At 48.2% G+C, this 15,012-nt stretch overlaps 1 protein-coding gene across 1 annotated transcript in view; it reads right to left on the minus strand.

The window, feature by feature from the left end:
* Nucleotides 1–15,012, minus strand: part of MYZAP (myocardial zonula adherens protein) — a 98,404-nt gene that overhangs the window by 52,097 nt on the left and 31,295 nt on the right. Inside the window, exons 3-6 of the mRNA XM_050968013.1 lie at nt 14,491–14,649; nt 9,561–9,653; nt 7,726–7,839; nt 6,390–6,542 (exon numbers count right to left, since the gene is read on the minus strand). Coding sequence (XP_050823970.1) covers nt 6,390–6,542; nt 7,726–7,839; nt 9,561–9,653; nt 14,491–14,649 — 519 coding nt within the window. The remainder of the gene's footprint in view (nt 1–6,389; nt 6,543–7,725; nt 7,840–9,560; nt 9,654–14,490; nt 14,650–15,012) is intronic.

Raw genomic sequence — 15,012 nt, forward strand, 5'->3', positions numbered from 1 at the left:
GAGCACCCATAAGCTTGGCTAGCACCAGGTTGAGATCCCAGGTAAGGGTCGGGCATCTGACTTGAGGGTACACACGTTCCAATCCCTTGAGGAACCTTGAAATTATAAGGTGAGAGAAGATTGATCAGCCATTTTCCCCTGGGCGGAAGGCGGAGATGACTGTCAGATGCACCTTTATGGAAGAGACTGCTAGGCCCTGTTCTTTCAGGGACCAGAGGTAGTCCAGGACAGTAGAAACGGATACCTGCCTGGGGACTGAGTTACGCTGAGTGCACCAGCAGGAGAAACGCTTCCACTTGGCCAAATATGTCATCCTAGTGGAAGGCTTCCTACTGCCCCAGAGCACCTGTTGGACCGAGGCAGAGCAACGCAACTCCAACTGGCACAACCACGCAGTAACCATGCTGTGAGGTGAAGAGACTGCAGGTCCGGATGGTGAAGCTTGCCGAAGTTCTGTGTTATCAGATCTGGCCAATGTGGCAGAGGAATCGGGTCTGCCACTGAGAGGTCGAACAACATGGTGTACCAGTGCTGCCTTGGCCACGCTGGAGCAATCAGGATCAGATGGGCACTGTCCCTGTGGAGTTGAGTAAGACTCTGTGGACGAGCGGAAACGGTGGGAAGGCATAGAGTAGGTGCCTCTTCCACGGGATCAGGAATGTGTCTGAGAGGGAGCCCGGGGAGCGTCCCTGGAAGAAGCAGAACACCTGGCATTTCCTGTTCTCTCGGGAAGCAAAGAGGTCTATGTGGGGAAAACCCCACTACCGGAAAACAGTATGGATGACGTCTGGACGAATCGACCACTCCTGAGACAGGAAGGATCTGCTGAGGTGATCCGCCAAAGTGTTCTGTAAAAGCAGCAAAGAATCCTGTGGCACCTTATAGACCAACAGACGTTTTGGAGCATGAGCTTTCGTGGGTGAATACCCGCTTCGTCAGATGCATGTAGTGGAAATTTCCAGGGGCAGGTATATATATGCAGGCAAGCTAGAGAGAATGAGGTAGTTCAATCGGGAAGGATGAGGCCCTGTCCTAGCAGTTGAGGTGTGAAAACCAAGGGAGAAGAAACTGGTTTTGTAATTGGCAAGCCATTCAAAGTCTCTGTTTAATCCTGGGCTGATCGTGTCAAATTTGCAGATGAACTGAAGCTCAGCAGTTTCTCTTTGAAGTCCGGTCCTGAAGTTTTTTTGCTGCAGGATGGCCACCTTAAGGTCTGCTATAGTGTGGCTAGGGAGGTTGAAGTGTTCTCCTGCAGGTTTTTGTATATTGCCATTCCTAATATCTGATATTGGAAAATCAGGTATTAGGAATGGCAATATACAAAAACCTGCAGGAGAACTCTTCAACCTCCCTAGCCACACTATAGCAGACCTTAAGGTGGCCATCCTGCAGCAAAAAAACTTCAGGACCGGACTTCAAAGAGAAACTGCTGAGCTTCAGTTCATCTGCAAATTTGACACGATCAGCCCAGGATTAAACAGAGACTTTGAATGGCTTGCCAATTACAAAACCAGTTTCTTCTCCCTTGGTTTTCACACCTCAACTGCTAGGACAGGGCCTCATCCTTCCCGATTGAACTACCTCATTCTCTCTAGCTTGCCTGCATATATATACCTGCCCCTGGAAATTTCCACAACATGCATCTGAAGAAGCGGGTATTCACCCACGAAAGCTCATGCTCCAAAACGTCTGTTGGTCTATAAGGTGCCACAGGATTCTTTGCTGCTTTTACAGATCCAGATTAACACGGCTACCCCTCTGATACTTGTCAAAGTGTTCTGGACTCCTGGGAGAAGAGACACTACCAAATCGATCGAGTGGGCTATGCAAAAGTCCCAAAGGTGGACAGCTTCTTGACAAAGGAGGGAAGAGCGTGCTCCGCCCTGCTTGTTTATGTAAAACATGGCCGTTGTGTTGTCCGTGAACACTGATACACAACGGCCTTGGAGATGGTCTCGAAACACCTGGCATGCTAGACGGACTGCTCTCAGCTCTCGCACACTGATGTGCAAGGCCAGCTCTTGAGGCGACCAGAGGCCTTGAGTGCAAAGGCCCTCAAGGTGAGCACCCCAACCCAGAGATGACAAGTCCGTGGTTAGGGCCATCGAGGGTTGCGGTGGGTGGAATGGCATCCCTGCACAGACTAGAGTGGAGTTTAGCCACCAGGTTAGGGAGCCCAGAATCTTCCGGGGAATAGTGAGCACCGAGTCCAGGCGGTCTCTGCGTGGTTTGTATATTGAAGCAAGCCAGGTTTGAAAGGGACGGAGGCGTAGCCTCGTGTGCATGGTCACGAAGGTGCAGGAGGCCATGTGACCTACTAGGCTGAGGCAGGTGCGCACTGACGTTGTCGGGAAGGTTTGAAGACCTCGAATAATTGAAGCCATTGCTTGAAAACGCGACTGCGGGAGGCAGGCTCTGGCCAGATAGGAGTCCAGAACCGCTCCTATGAAGTCTATTCTCTGCGTGGGTGTCAGAGTAGACTTTTCTGTGTTGATCATCAGGCCTAGGCTCCCGAAGAGGTCTTTGATGATGCGCAGGTGTTGCGACACTTGTAACTGGGAAGTCCCTCGAATGAGCCAATCGTCAAGATACGGTTAGACGTGTACCCGACAACGCTGGAGGGAGATGGCGACTACAGCCATGCATTTTGTGAACACACGCGGAGCTGCAGAAAGGCCAAAATGGAAGTACAGTGAACGGAAAGTGTTGATGGTTGACCACAAAATGGAGGTACCATCTGTGTGGTGGGTAAATTGCGATGTGGAAATACGCGTCCTTCATATCGAGGGCAGCATACCAGTCTCCTGGATCCAGGGACGGGATAATGGTCCCCAGGGTTACCATACGGAACTTCAGCTTTATCATGAATTTGTTGAGTTCTCGCAGGTCTAGGATCAGTCGTAGACCTCCCTTTGCCTTGGGGATTAGGAAGTGGTGGGAATAAAACCCTTGCCCCTCATGTCTTTTGGCACCTCCTCTATGGCTTCCATGGCTAGGAGCGACTGGACCTCTTGTAAGAGGAATTGCTCGTGAGGGGGTCCCTGAAGAGGGACGGGGAGGGAGAGTGGGAAGGTGGGGTTGAAACAAACTGGAGGTAGTATCCCACTTCCACCGTGCGCAGGACCCAACGATCTGAAGTTAGCTGGGACCAGGTAGGGAGGAATTGTGAGAGGTGGTTGAAAAAGGGAGGAGAAGGATCCGGTAGAGCAACTGGTGGGCCATCCTCGGGCGTCCCATCAAAAGTTCTGCTTGGGCCCCGCTGGTGGTTTAGGGGGTGCCTGATTTTGTCCTCCTTGAGGGCCAGACTGTCTCCAACGATTCCTTCTACCACACCTTCTGCTAAAGTCCTGATGCGGCCTAGGCAGGGCATTAGGGCGGTGTGGCTGGGGCCAGAAGGTCCTGTGTTGAGTCACTGGCGTGTGCATACGCAGCGAGCGCGTTATAATGCGATTGTCCTTCAGACTTTGTAATCTGGGGTCAGTTTTATCTGAGAACAGGCCCTGGCCTTCGAAGGGCAAATCCTGAATAGTTTGTTGTAATTCAGGGGGAAGGCCTGATACCTGGAGCCAGGAGATACGTCTCATCGTCACTCCTGATGCCAGAGTTCTGGCTGCAGAGTCCGCTGCATCCGGAGAGGCTTGGAGGGAGGTTCTTGCTACCTTTTTACCCTCCTCAAGTAGGGCCGTAAATTCTTGATGGGATTCCTGGGGAAGAAGCTCCATATACATCCCCAAAGGACACCCACATGTGAAAGTTATATTTACTTAGGAGGGCTTGTTGATTTGCCACCCTAAGTTGCAGGCCCCCAGCCAAGTATATTTTGCGGCCTAGGAGGTCCATGCATCTAGCCTCCTTTGACTTAGGAGCTGGGGCTTGCTAGCCCTGACGCTTCCTCTAGTTCACCGATCGCACCACTAAAGAGCAAGGAGGTGGGTGAATGTAGAGATATTCATACCCCTTTGAGGGACCATATATTTTCTCTCTACTCCCCTTGCTGTAGGTGGAATTGAGGCTGGGGATTGCCAAATGGTATCCACATTAGCCTGTATGGTGCGGATAAATGGAAGAGCCACTCTAGTAGGTGCATCAGCCGATAGGATGTCCACGACAGGGTTCTCTGTTTCAGGGACCTCCTCCACCTGTAAGTTCATATTCTGAGCCACTCGTCTCAAAAGGTCTTGATGGGCCCTGAGATCAATTGGTGGAGGGCCTGAGGAGGATGTTCCCACCACCGCCTCATCAGGCAAGGAGGAGGAGGAGAGGCCCGAGACCTGTGGGGGCTCCTGCACTTGAGAAGCGTCATCTGTGTCAGGTGGAACCTGGGTGTCTGCAGATGGTATCGGAGCCTCATCCGTGCCTGTAAGGGGTGGAGGGGCGGCTTACTGTTGCCTCTTATACCCGGTGTTCTGACGAGGCCAACCGTGCAGCCACTCACTGATGGAGCACCTTGAGCCTGGTGGTATGCCCACGGTGTCCAGAAGGACCAGTGATGAGGCCCTTGCTCGTGGCTCTGGCTCTCTGGGAATATATGGCTGGGGGCATCAGAGTCACGCTCCTGAGGATAGGATGCGCTACCAGCCTGCGATGACACCGATGTGTCTCACAGCCACGGCGGTGCCGATAGACCCTGGGAGGGCGCCACTGTTCTGGATGCTCAGTCCCGGGGCGGTACGGGGGAGTGGTACCGGGAGCTATAATGGTACCGCAAGCGAGACCGGGACCTTCTACCGTAGCGGTGCCGGGAGGTCGACCGGGATCTCGAGTCCCTTCGTCTGGAGTGACTGCAGGATACACGGTGCCAAGAGTGGTGCCGTGAGTCGGATCGGTACCGGGAGTATCCGGCCAGTGAACTAGATGTCGAACGGTGCCGCAAGTGCAACCGGTACCGTGATGGAGAGCGGTGCCAGGACTGCGAGCGGTGCCGGGAGCGGGAACGGCGTGATCGAGAGCATCTGTGAGACTGTGATCTTGAATGACATCTCTGTTGGACCAACGGAAGGTGGCCTTACCAGGGCCGGTTTTCCAACGGATTGTATGACCCGCACCGGCGGTGCCGGGGGTTGAGCCCGTGTCGACTCTGTCATGGCGATGAACTCCCTTGCCATGGAAAAGGTCTCCGGTGTAGAAGGGAGGGCAAGCTCAACCACAGCATGAGCTGGGGAGCTGTCAGGCACCGGACTCAGTGGCCCCTGTGGGACCAGAATCGACAGTGCCGTGCTCGGTGGAGCTGCAATCGGCGGTACCACAGTCGACGGTGCCGCAGCAGAGGACGGCGCTGGACGAACTGTCTTCGAAGAGCGCTCCTTCTGTGGAGCTGAAGCAGTTGGAGGGCTCTGTTGCTTCCTGGGTCTCGGGGACAGGGAGCGGTGCTGAGCAGATGTCGGTGCCAGTAGGGGTCGGTGCCAGGGCTCTTTCTCGGTACTGGAGCGGTCTGGGGCCGAAGGAGTGCTCCTTACAGAAGCAGTCTGTTGGGTGCTCAGTACCAATGCTGCAGGACTAAGTGCCGACTCCATGAGGAGCTGTTTCAATCGAAAGTCCTGCTCCTTCTTCATCCTTGGTTTAAACGATTTGCAGATGTGGCACTTATCAGTAAGGTGGGATTCCCCTAGGCACTTGAGGCAGGAGTGGTGGGGATCCCCTATTGGCATCGGCTTTTGGCACGCCGAGCACGGTTTGAATCCCGGTGCCTTGGGCATGGGCCCATACCGGGGTGGAGGAAAGGGGGCTAATCCCCGATCCCTCCTTAAACTATATACACTAACCATAAATACAACAACTAATACTAACTATAACTACAAGAACTCGAACTATACACACAATAAACAGCAAAGAACTACGAGTAGCTAGGGACGTGGAGATCAGCAAAGCTGTGCTCCACAGTTCCAACAACCATCACGGGCGGTAAGAAGGAACTGAAGGGCCGTTGGGTCGGCAGGGGTATATATCCGGCGCCATAACAGCGCCGCTCCAGCGGGCGATGCAGCCGACCCACTGTGTTGCTAGGATAAAAATCTTCCGACAAACGTGCGCACAGCGGGAGTACACCTAATTGGAATCGATATGAGCAAGCACTCGAAGAACTCCAGCTTGCGTTTCGTTCCCTTGTGCTTACCTGAAAAGCTGTCTCACAACTAACTTCTCTTTTCAGGGTAATTTGCTATTAGGATGCACCTCTTGCCCAATAAATACTGTACATGTGCACAAAACGTAACAGATTTCTGATGAAAAATTGTGAAAGGTACAGTACTGGCTGTCAATAACACTCTATGGATGGTCGGTGAAGAACTCTACACGAATGTGGCCAAATCTCTCTTTCTGAGCAATTAATCTCATTGACTCAGCAATGTCCTTATTGCACAATAAGAATAAGGGGAGTTTCCATACTGTACCTTTAGTTTCAATAGCTGATTTTCAACTTGGGCAGTTTCCAGCTGTTTTTGCTTTTCTTTCAGTTTTTCCATGGACTGCTCATGTGTGTGTTTTAAATTCCTTATTTGATCCCTTATATCTGTGTTCTCCAAACTAACATCCACTAAAGTTTTCTAAAAAACACACAATGAAATACACAATTTGAAGTAGTAATAACAACAACAAAAATCATGATTTGACCAACCTACCACAAGAGGCTTTCTGCAATATTTAGAATATTTTAGAGTTTACTGTTTTGTTGACATAGTATTAACATAGTTAATAGCTTTGGCTCTTTAAAATTATGGTTTCCAATTATTTGCTTTACCAAAAAAATCTCTCCATAAGAGCATGTTCATTCAAATGCAGTCCCAGAGAGTTGTGATCCAGAGGCAGGGGCGGCTCCAGGCACCAGCACGCCAAGCACGTGCCTGGGGCGGCAAGCCACGGGGGGCGCTCTGCCAGTCACTGCGAGGGTGCCAGGCAGGTTGCCTTTGGCAGCATGCATGCAGGAGGGTCCGCTGGTCCCGCAGCTTTGGCGGACCTCCCGCAGGCATGCTGCCGAATCCGAGGGCCGGGGACCTCCCGCAGGCAAGCCGCCGAAGGCAGCCTGCCTGCTGTGCTTGGGGCGACAAAATACCTAGAGCCGCCCCTGTCCAGAGGAACAGACATGCAGTGCAAACACCACTTCCATTTTATACTGTAATATAACTGAAGTGAAATGTTGGATTTTCACTTTCATTCTTCCCCTCTCCAAATGCCAAATTTTAAGATGATAAACCTGAAAACATGGAAGTTTAACAACAAGGGAAAAGAAAGTCAAGGAGGCTAGCTGCAATGGATGCCAAGCTGAAAACATTTTTATAAACAAGAAAAATGACCTTTGTATGTTTACAGGAGTGGCTACTCAATATTTGTAAATTTAAAAAAAAATCATTGAAATTTCCATCAATAGAAAACAATAGTGGGACAAAATCATGTGATGTGTCATTGGTTTGTAAAATATGGAAAGAGTCTCAGTTTCACTTTTAATTTTCCATTAAGCAAAGGCCAAGGGCTTTCACCAGCTGCAATGGAGCGAAACAACACTGTACATTATAGTATAGCCTTTTAGCCAGCAAAACTCCTGGATTTTTCTTAAGTTTATCATTTATCTGTTTTAAATGTTCTTAGTGACATTTGATGGTTAAGATCCGAATGTGTATCTAACCATCATCCATCTCTCATGTATACTGTTAAACTGATGGTATAAGAGGGAGTCTAGGATGTGGCTGATGGATCAGGCCATCCTCTTTGACAGAGCTATTAACAGCATACCTGCAACTCAATTGACGCTGATGTCAAGGAGCTGTTCATTTCACCGAAGCTGTCCAAGGCTGCAGCCTGCACTTGCATGTGACTCTCTAGGGATTCCTTTTCAACATTTGTTATCTGAACAGATTAAGAAAAGATATTAAAAAACAATCCTCAAATTTTAAAATTCTTTCAAACGGATGATAGTTGCCACCAACTTAACACTGGAGAGACAACAGGTTAAAAACAATGGGATTACGAGGAGTTTGAATCTCTAGGTAAAATTTTCTCTATTGGAAATCCTGTGTTAACCAAAACTTCAATTTTGGCCGTGGAAGCAAGCTATGCTGAGATATAGAAGCAGTTTTTCAGTGTCTTCTCACGGAGTGTGCCATCATGCACATTAACCACAGCAAGGACTTAAGCTCTAACTCTTGTAGTCATGAAAAGAGAACTTTCCTCTAGCTAAACTTGGTAGAAGAAATTCATCCTTGTGCAGAGGGAATTCATCCCTTTTGGTGCTTAACTGGGGCTTACCCGGTGCATAGGCCTCGTGCTGACCCTGTGCACAGAGGCAAGTTTCACCCAATAAGAACTCCTGCAGAGTTCGTCTCACCTTGAAGTTGTACTTTGCATATTTTTAAATTTTGCCGGTTTTCACAAAGAAAAGATTCTGGTTAATAACAAACACTGTATCTCTAGAAACTGCTGTGAGGATCTCCATGAAAGATCAGAATTGCAAATGCATATAAGGCATTCCAGCAGGTGAAACAACACTCGTACTCATTTATTGTTATTTAGATAGCATGGTAAATTTTCACACTACTTTAGAGTAGCTAAAATATACAGACCCCCACATTGACAAAGTCTCTGCCCCAAACAATACACAAACCAAACACACACAAAGAAATACAGGACAGCTGTTTATTAGCTGTCTGTGTCTTCAGTGCACAACTGAACAGGTAGGAGTAGGAGGATGTTTGACAGCTGTTTATTGGGAAATCTGCTTTAGGCACATGGGGTGGAGTGCAAGAGGACATACAGTCAGGAGTAGGTGAAGGAAAGATATGGAACAGCTTAGAAAGAGGCTTGGGTGGAGTGCAGGGAGCACGACATGGTGTAGGAGGAGACGAGACCAGGAACGCAGGGAAGCAAGTAAAAAGCTTTGAAGATAACAAGCATGAGATTAAATGTGAGAGTGAGCAGTGGGGTGGAACCAACAAACATTTACTATGTTTGAACTTTATATACAGAAGAAAAGATGATCAACCAACAAACCATAAGGTTGACTACATACTGTAGTAAGTTACAAAGACTGGAATTTAGTTTACTGGAATGACCTGTTGAGTTGCAAAAGTGACTTCCAGTAAGCAATAGACATCAAGTTCTTGTATAACCCCCAGTCAGTTAATTTGTCAGCCCACAGGACAGTAGCTTTCTATGATAAACACCATCCTCCAGTCAGTATTGGAATATTAATCATACATAATCACACAGGCAATGTAATCAATGGTAGTCTTTATTTACAAAATGTAGGTAATGGGGTGGTTCTGTCATGCTCCTTTACATGATCAGACCTGAAGAAGAGCTCAGCCTAAACTAAAAAGCTTCTCTCTCTCATCAACAGAAGTTGATCCACCTTGACTCTTTAATGCTCTTTTAAGGGCATAAAAAGCCTCTGCCCTGTTTTCATTTTGCTTGAAAAATACGAAGTACTAAAGGCATGAAAAATAATGAACTTAAATGGCTCTAAAACATGATTTGTTTTATGCTACATACTGTCTTTCATAAAACATGTTTATTGGTAACCTTGTTTGGTTCACCTCTTATGACATCATTAAAACTAAATGTGAACTTACTGTCAATTCATTTGTAAGTTGCTGTATTTTCCGTTTCATTTCACCATACTCTCCATACATTTTCTTTCTTACTTTTTCCAAAGTTGCTCTCACCTGTAGTTAGGCAAATTATAAGCCTTTGTTATTCAGCCTTTATTACAAATATAATTTAGATTAGAAACCAGACAACAATGTGCTCCAAAGACCAAGATCACCTACAGTGATCACCATTGCTAAGCCAATGCTTGTTCACTGTGACATTTGTAATACCCTGGAAGAAATGTCTTAGATACCACTGTGTAGTAGCTGAGGGTTAACTTACCTTTTAAGGCATTTATCTGTATAAACACTCATTTGCATGAATTTAGAAACATAAGTTCATCACTAGATTCCAAAAAATAGACTATTCACCAATTTGATTTTAATACAAAAATTGAATGGAATTAAAAATAACTGCAGGTATAAATCGTTATTTCCTTTATGTATTTTTAACACTGGAAACAAATCTGAGTTAGCTACGTTAATCAAACATGAACAGAAGCAACTTTCTAGCTCAGGATTAAGTAGTGTTCACAAAGGCCACATCTAAATATATAAATGTTCCCTTACATGCTACCTTCCAGACACATAGTAAGAGGTCGCCCTTTTCACTTAGTCATATGATTACCTATCAGACTGATTAGGTATAGTACAACAGTGAGCGTAGTTGGGCTTATGCACAGCTGGAGTCAGGTGTGGAGGCACTGAAAGGCGGCCACATTCATGTGTATGTATGTAATAAAAGGGTTCTCAGGACACATTTTTTGGTGGCCTCAGAGTGCGGCCACCAACTCTTGCTGATGGCCAGTCTCACACTTTTTCCTAAAACACTTAATTAGCTTTAGGAAAAAGAAAGTTAATATGCATGTACACATGTCCAAATCATTTTAATTTATTTATTGCTAGCTAGCAAGTCTATTGAGAAAAGTGATATTAACAAACATACAAGTATCACTTTTCACAGCAGACTTACTCAGCCCTGCCAAGCCTGGGGACAAATTAAGCCCTGGATGCGGGGCCAGAGGAGGCAACAGGGGACTAGAGCCTGAAGCCATGCTGCCGAAGCCTGTTGCTGCACAGCCGGAGCCCAGGACTGGAGCCTGAAGCCCTGTGGCCAGACCCTGCCACCCAAGGGCTGAACCCCAAAGCCTGAGCCTCACCACCCTGGGAAGGAGGGGAACTCACTGGGTGCCTGCTCCTCCATCGTTGTGCCCCAGGTTTCTCCAGAGGGGGGGAAGGGCCCAACCCCTGTTGGTGGCCCCAGCAACCAACATCATGGCAGGGCATCTAGGGGCAACAGGGAGAGGGAGGGAGGCTGTGTCCGCAAGCAGCGGCGGCTCCAGGCACCAGCGCTCCAAGCTCGTGCCTGGGGCAGCAAGCTGCGGGGGGCGCCCTGCCGGTTGCTGTGAGGGTGGCAGTCAGACTGCCTTCTGCGGCGTTTCTGTGAGAGGTCCGCCGGTCCCACAGATTCGGTGGCTGGTACGCTGAATCCGTGGGACTGGAGACCTCCCGAAGGCGCGCCGCCGAAGGCAGCCTGCCTGCCATGCTTGGGGTGGCAAAAAAGCTAGAGCTGCCCCTGGCCACAAGAAATGTCCCTGGTAGTTGCATTTGGCCATGCTGGCTGCATTTGAGAAATGCTGCTTTAGGGGCTGCACTCTCAGAAAGGGGTTTGTGCTCCATGGCCATGCCCCAAACCATGTAGTCCTGCCCCCTTTGGAATGTGCACAGCTGAAAGCACCGAGAGCTCTCTCTCTCCTTCCCCTGCCACACACCATTCCTTGTGCTCAAAAAATAACCCAGTAGCACTTCTCCCCACTAGCGCACCTACCGAGAGAATTATGATTTGACCCAATATTTTTAGTCTATTTTAAGTTTAAATGTTAAACATCACTTTATATGCATATATGTAGTGAAAACAGACTTTGATTTAACACCTTGTTGTCCTGCAAAGATGCAAGTCATCGGGAGGAGGGGGGGAGCAAAGTTTATGAATTGGTTTAGTTGAATGCAGCTTTACATGGAGACAGAATCACACCTACCCCCAACCCCTATACATAGCCCTGCCAGAATCAAAGCCTAAAAATTTGTTCTTGTCAGCCTTTTATATTAAAAAAATATGACAGACAGGCAGGCAGGCTGGCTGGCCCTTTTGGCTGTTTTTGAGAATCTGTTCTGACAACACTGCTGCCATCCTTTTGATTGGAGGACACACTCTTCATTTTAATACTTGTCTGGACCTAAGGCTTTGATCCAAATAATAAGCATGCATTTACATAGATTCATACTTCAATAGGCACAAAATGACCGAGGGGCGGGTATGAGGAGAGGTCTGAAGTTTTAAACAGGACTTGTCTGTGAGCTGGCATACTGTGTGAGGAAAAAAACCAACAATGAGGACAGCACTAGGGCAAACCAAGCCAACCCAGCAAATCCAAAGACAAGCTGTCCAATCAAAGTTCTTTGGGGCAGCATCTGTCTCTGTTATGTGTAGGAACAGTGCCTGGCACAATGGAGTCTGGAACCATGATTAGAGCCCTAGGTCAGTGGTCTCCAACTTTTTTACACCCAAGATCACTTTTTGAATCTAAGGGCAACCCAGGATCTACCCTGCCTCTTCCCGGAGGCCGTGCCCCTTCCCACTCACTCCATCCCTCACTGTCCCCCACACTCACTCACTTTCACCGGGCTGGGGTGGAGGTTGGCGTTCGGGAGGGGGTGGAGGCTCTAGGCTGAGGCCAAAGGGTACGCAGTGTGGGAGGAGGCTCTGGGCTGTGCCTGGGGCAGGGGGTTGAGGTGCAGGTGGGGGCAAGGGGAGCAAATTCTAGGAGGAAGTTTGGGTGGAGGATGGGTCTCCAAGCTGGGGTAGAGTGTTGGGGTGCAGGAGGCGGTACAGGATGATGGCTCTGAGAGGGGGCTTAGGGCTGGGGTGCAGGAGGGGGTTTGGGGTGCAGGAAGGGGTTCGGGGTGCTGGATCCAGGCAGGGGCTCAGGGCTGAGTTGCGGCTTCCCACCGGGCAGCACTTACCTCCGGTGGCTCCCAGTCGGCAGCAGGTGCAGTGAGACTAAGACAGGCTCCCTGCATACCCTGGCCCCTCACCGCTCCTGGAAGGAAGCAACGCTCCCCTGCAGCCCCTGGGGGGAAGGGGGGCATGTGGCTCCACATGCTGCCCCTCTCTGCAACCACCGCTTCCACAGCTCTCCCAGCCAATGGGAGCTGTAGGGGCAGTGCTTGCAGGCAGGAGCAGCACACAGAGGTGGACCCCTGCCCCTTGAGCAGCGCTGGCTGCATCCAGGGGTGGCGTGGGACCGGGGTAGGGAATCTGCCTTAGTTGCTGCCACGCTGCACCACCAGAGATTGCAGTTGACTGGGAGATTCTCAAGGATCAACTAGTCGATCGCAATTGACCAGTTGGTGACCATTGTCCTAGGTGCTACTGCAATAACAATACCACCACCATTTTGGCTCCCATCATTGTAGCATTTAAATATCAAGGCAGTAGGCTGATAATAGATCAGCTCTGCTCACTTGCCACTGCCAGGGGTGGCTCTAGGGATTTTGCCGCTCCAAGTACGGCAGGCAGGCTGCCTCCGACGGTTTGCCTACGGAGGGTCCGCTGGTCCAGCGGCTTCAGCGGACCTGCTGCAGGCTTGCCTGACGGAGGTCCTCCGAAGCCACGGGACCAGTGGACCGTCCGCAGGCAAACCGCCAGAAGCAGCCTGCCTGCAGCCCTCGCAGCGCAGGCAGAGCGCCCCCCGTGGCTTGCTGCTCCAAGCACGCGCTTGACGTGCTGGGGCCTGGAGCCGCCCCTGGCCACTGCCCTGCATCCTGTGTAGTCATTTACACCAGTCAGAATGAGAGCATTTGACACTTGCTTTTCACTCACTTTTCACTGGTATAAATGACCATACAAAGGACAGGTCAATGGTGAATTGAGCCCAGAATATTTAGAAAGAGGGCAAGTTTCCTCAACTACAACAAGCCACTTGGTAAGAGAGAATCAGTGACCCCTGACTATTAGAAAATGGCCTAACACAAAGATACAGCCTGTGAGTGCCTGTAAGCAAAAACAAGCAGATATTAGGAATCAACATTATTACATCCCCTTAAATGGTTAGCCTGACTCACAGCAATCCTCTCTTTTATATGAAAGCTGATCTCTTGACCTTGAAATCAGTATAGAATCATCTGCACTGGCCAGCTTCCGTAAACTGGTTTCAGGGGTGGGATGGAATAAAGAGAGAAGGATGGATTATTTGCTTTGTGCTAATTAGTGGAATTACTAACTAAGCCTAGAGGGTCAAAGATCCACAGATGAAAGTTTAACTCCTGCATGATTGCGGCTGTGAAGTCAGTCTTACCAGCAGCACTGAATTTACACTTCTTTCAGGAGAGCTGTTACTTATAGTTACCTATAGGAATGTCAGTTTCTCTTATTAGCCAATACTATCTGTACAGTAAAATTTATGCAAGAAGCCACTGTTATTAGGCAATCCCCTACCTTGAAGCTGCCCCAAAGTGTTCTTAAATGAATTGACTACTTTACCGTTTTTAGTAGCTCACCCAGAACTGGAGAGGATGGGTTTGATCAGTCTTTCAAGTGCTGCTTAAACAATTTTCTATGTATTTGATTTCAAATTATAAGGGCTTTGGAACAGGGACTCTATGACTTGTTTGGCAGCTTACTTGCTGAACAGAAGCAAGAATGTAATGCTCTGGTCTGTGTGTGCATTAGGTATCCACCTTGTTCCCAACCCACGTAGGATGAGAGTCTGTTATAGTATCCTGCTACAGAACACAGGTTTTTTTGACCAGGTTGTAGAGACTCGATAAACAACATTACAGAAATGATATTTGAGAACATCTTTTAAAATAAAAAAAAAAATATATATATATATATATATAAAAAACTCACATCTTTAATGTAATTCATCTCTTCTTTCAGCTGATGAGCTGACCACCCATAAACCACCATTTCGTTCTTATGGTTATTGTCAGTCCTGTGCACCACACCATACACCATGCCATCAGAGAACTTCCCTGTAGACATTCCATTCAGTACATGGTAGGGTTGCTATTTTAAATACAAAAAACAAATGAACAAACACCTTTTACCCTAAGCAATACTAAACATGATAAATTCAAAACAGAAAAAGAGAGAAAAAGAGAGCATGCTACAGACCTGCACAGAAGGATGCAGACATTCCTTAGGTCTTATATACTTGCATCATCAAGGAATGAGAGAAGTTTCATTAGTCTTAACAGAAATTATGTGTATGTACAACTAGAGGACAACAGACTGGATTTCTAGGTGAGAGAAAGTAACGGGGTTATTAAAAAAAGAATTAATTGTTCAAGACATTAACTTACTCAAATTCATCATCTGGATTTGCTCTTTTACACTTGTATATATGTATGGTTGGGTTGGGTTTGGAGG

Source organism: Gopherus flavomarginatus, chromosome 9 (genome assembly GCF_025201925.1).
Source record: "Gopherus flavomarginatus isolate rGopFla2 chromosome 9, rGopFla2.mat.asm, whole genome shotgun sequence".
Lineage (NCBI taxonomy): Eukaryota > Metazoa > Chordata > Testudines > Testudinidae > Gopherus > Gopherus flavomarginatus.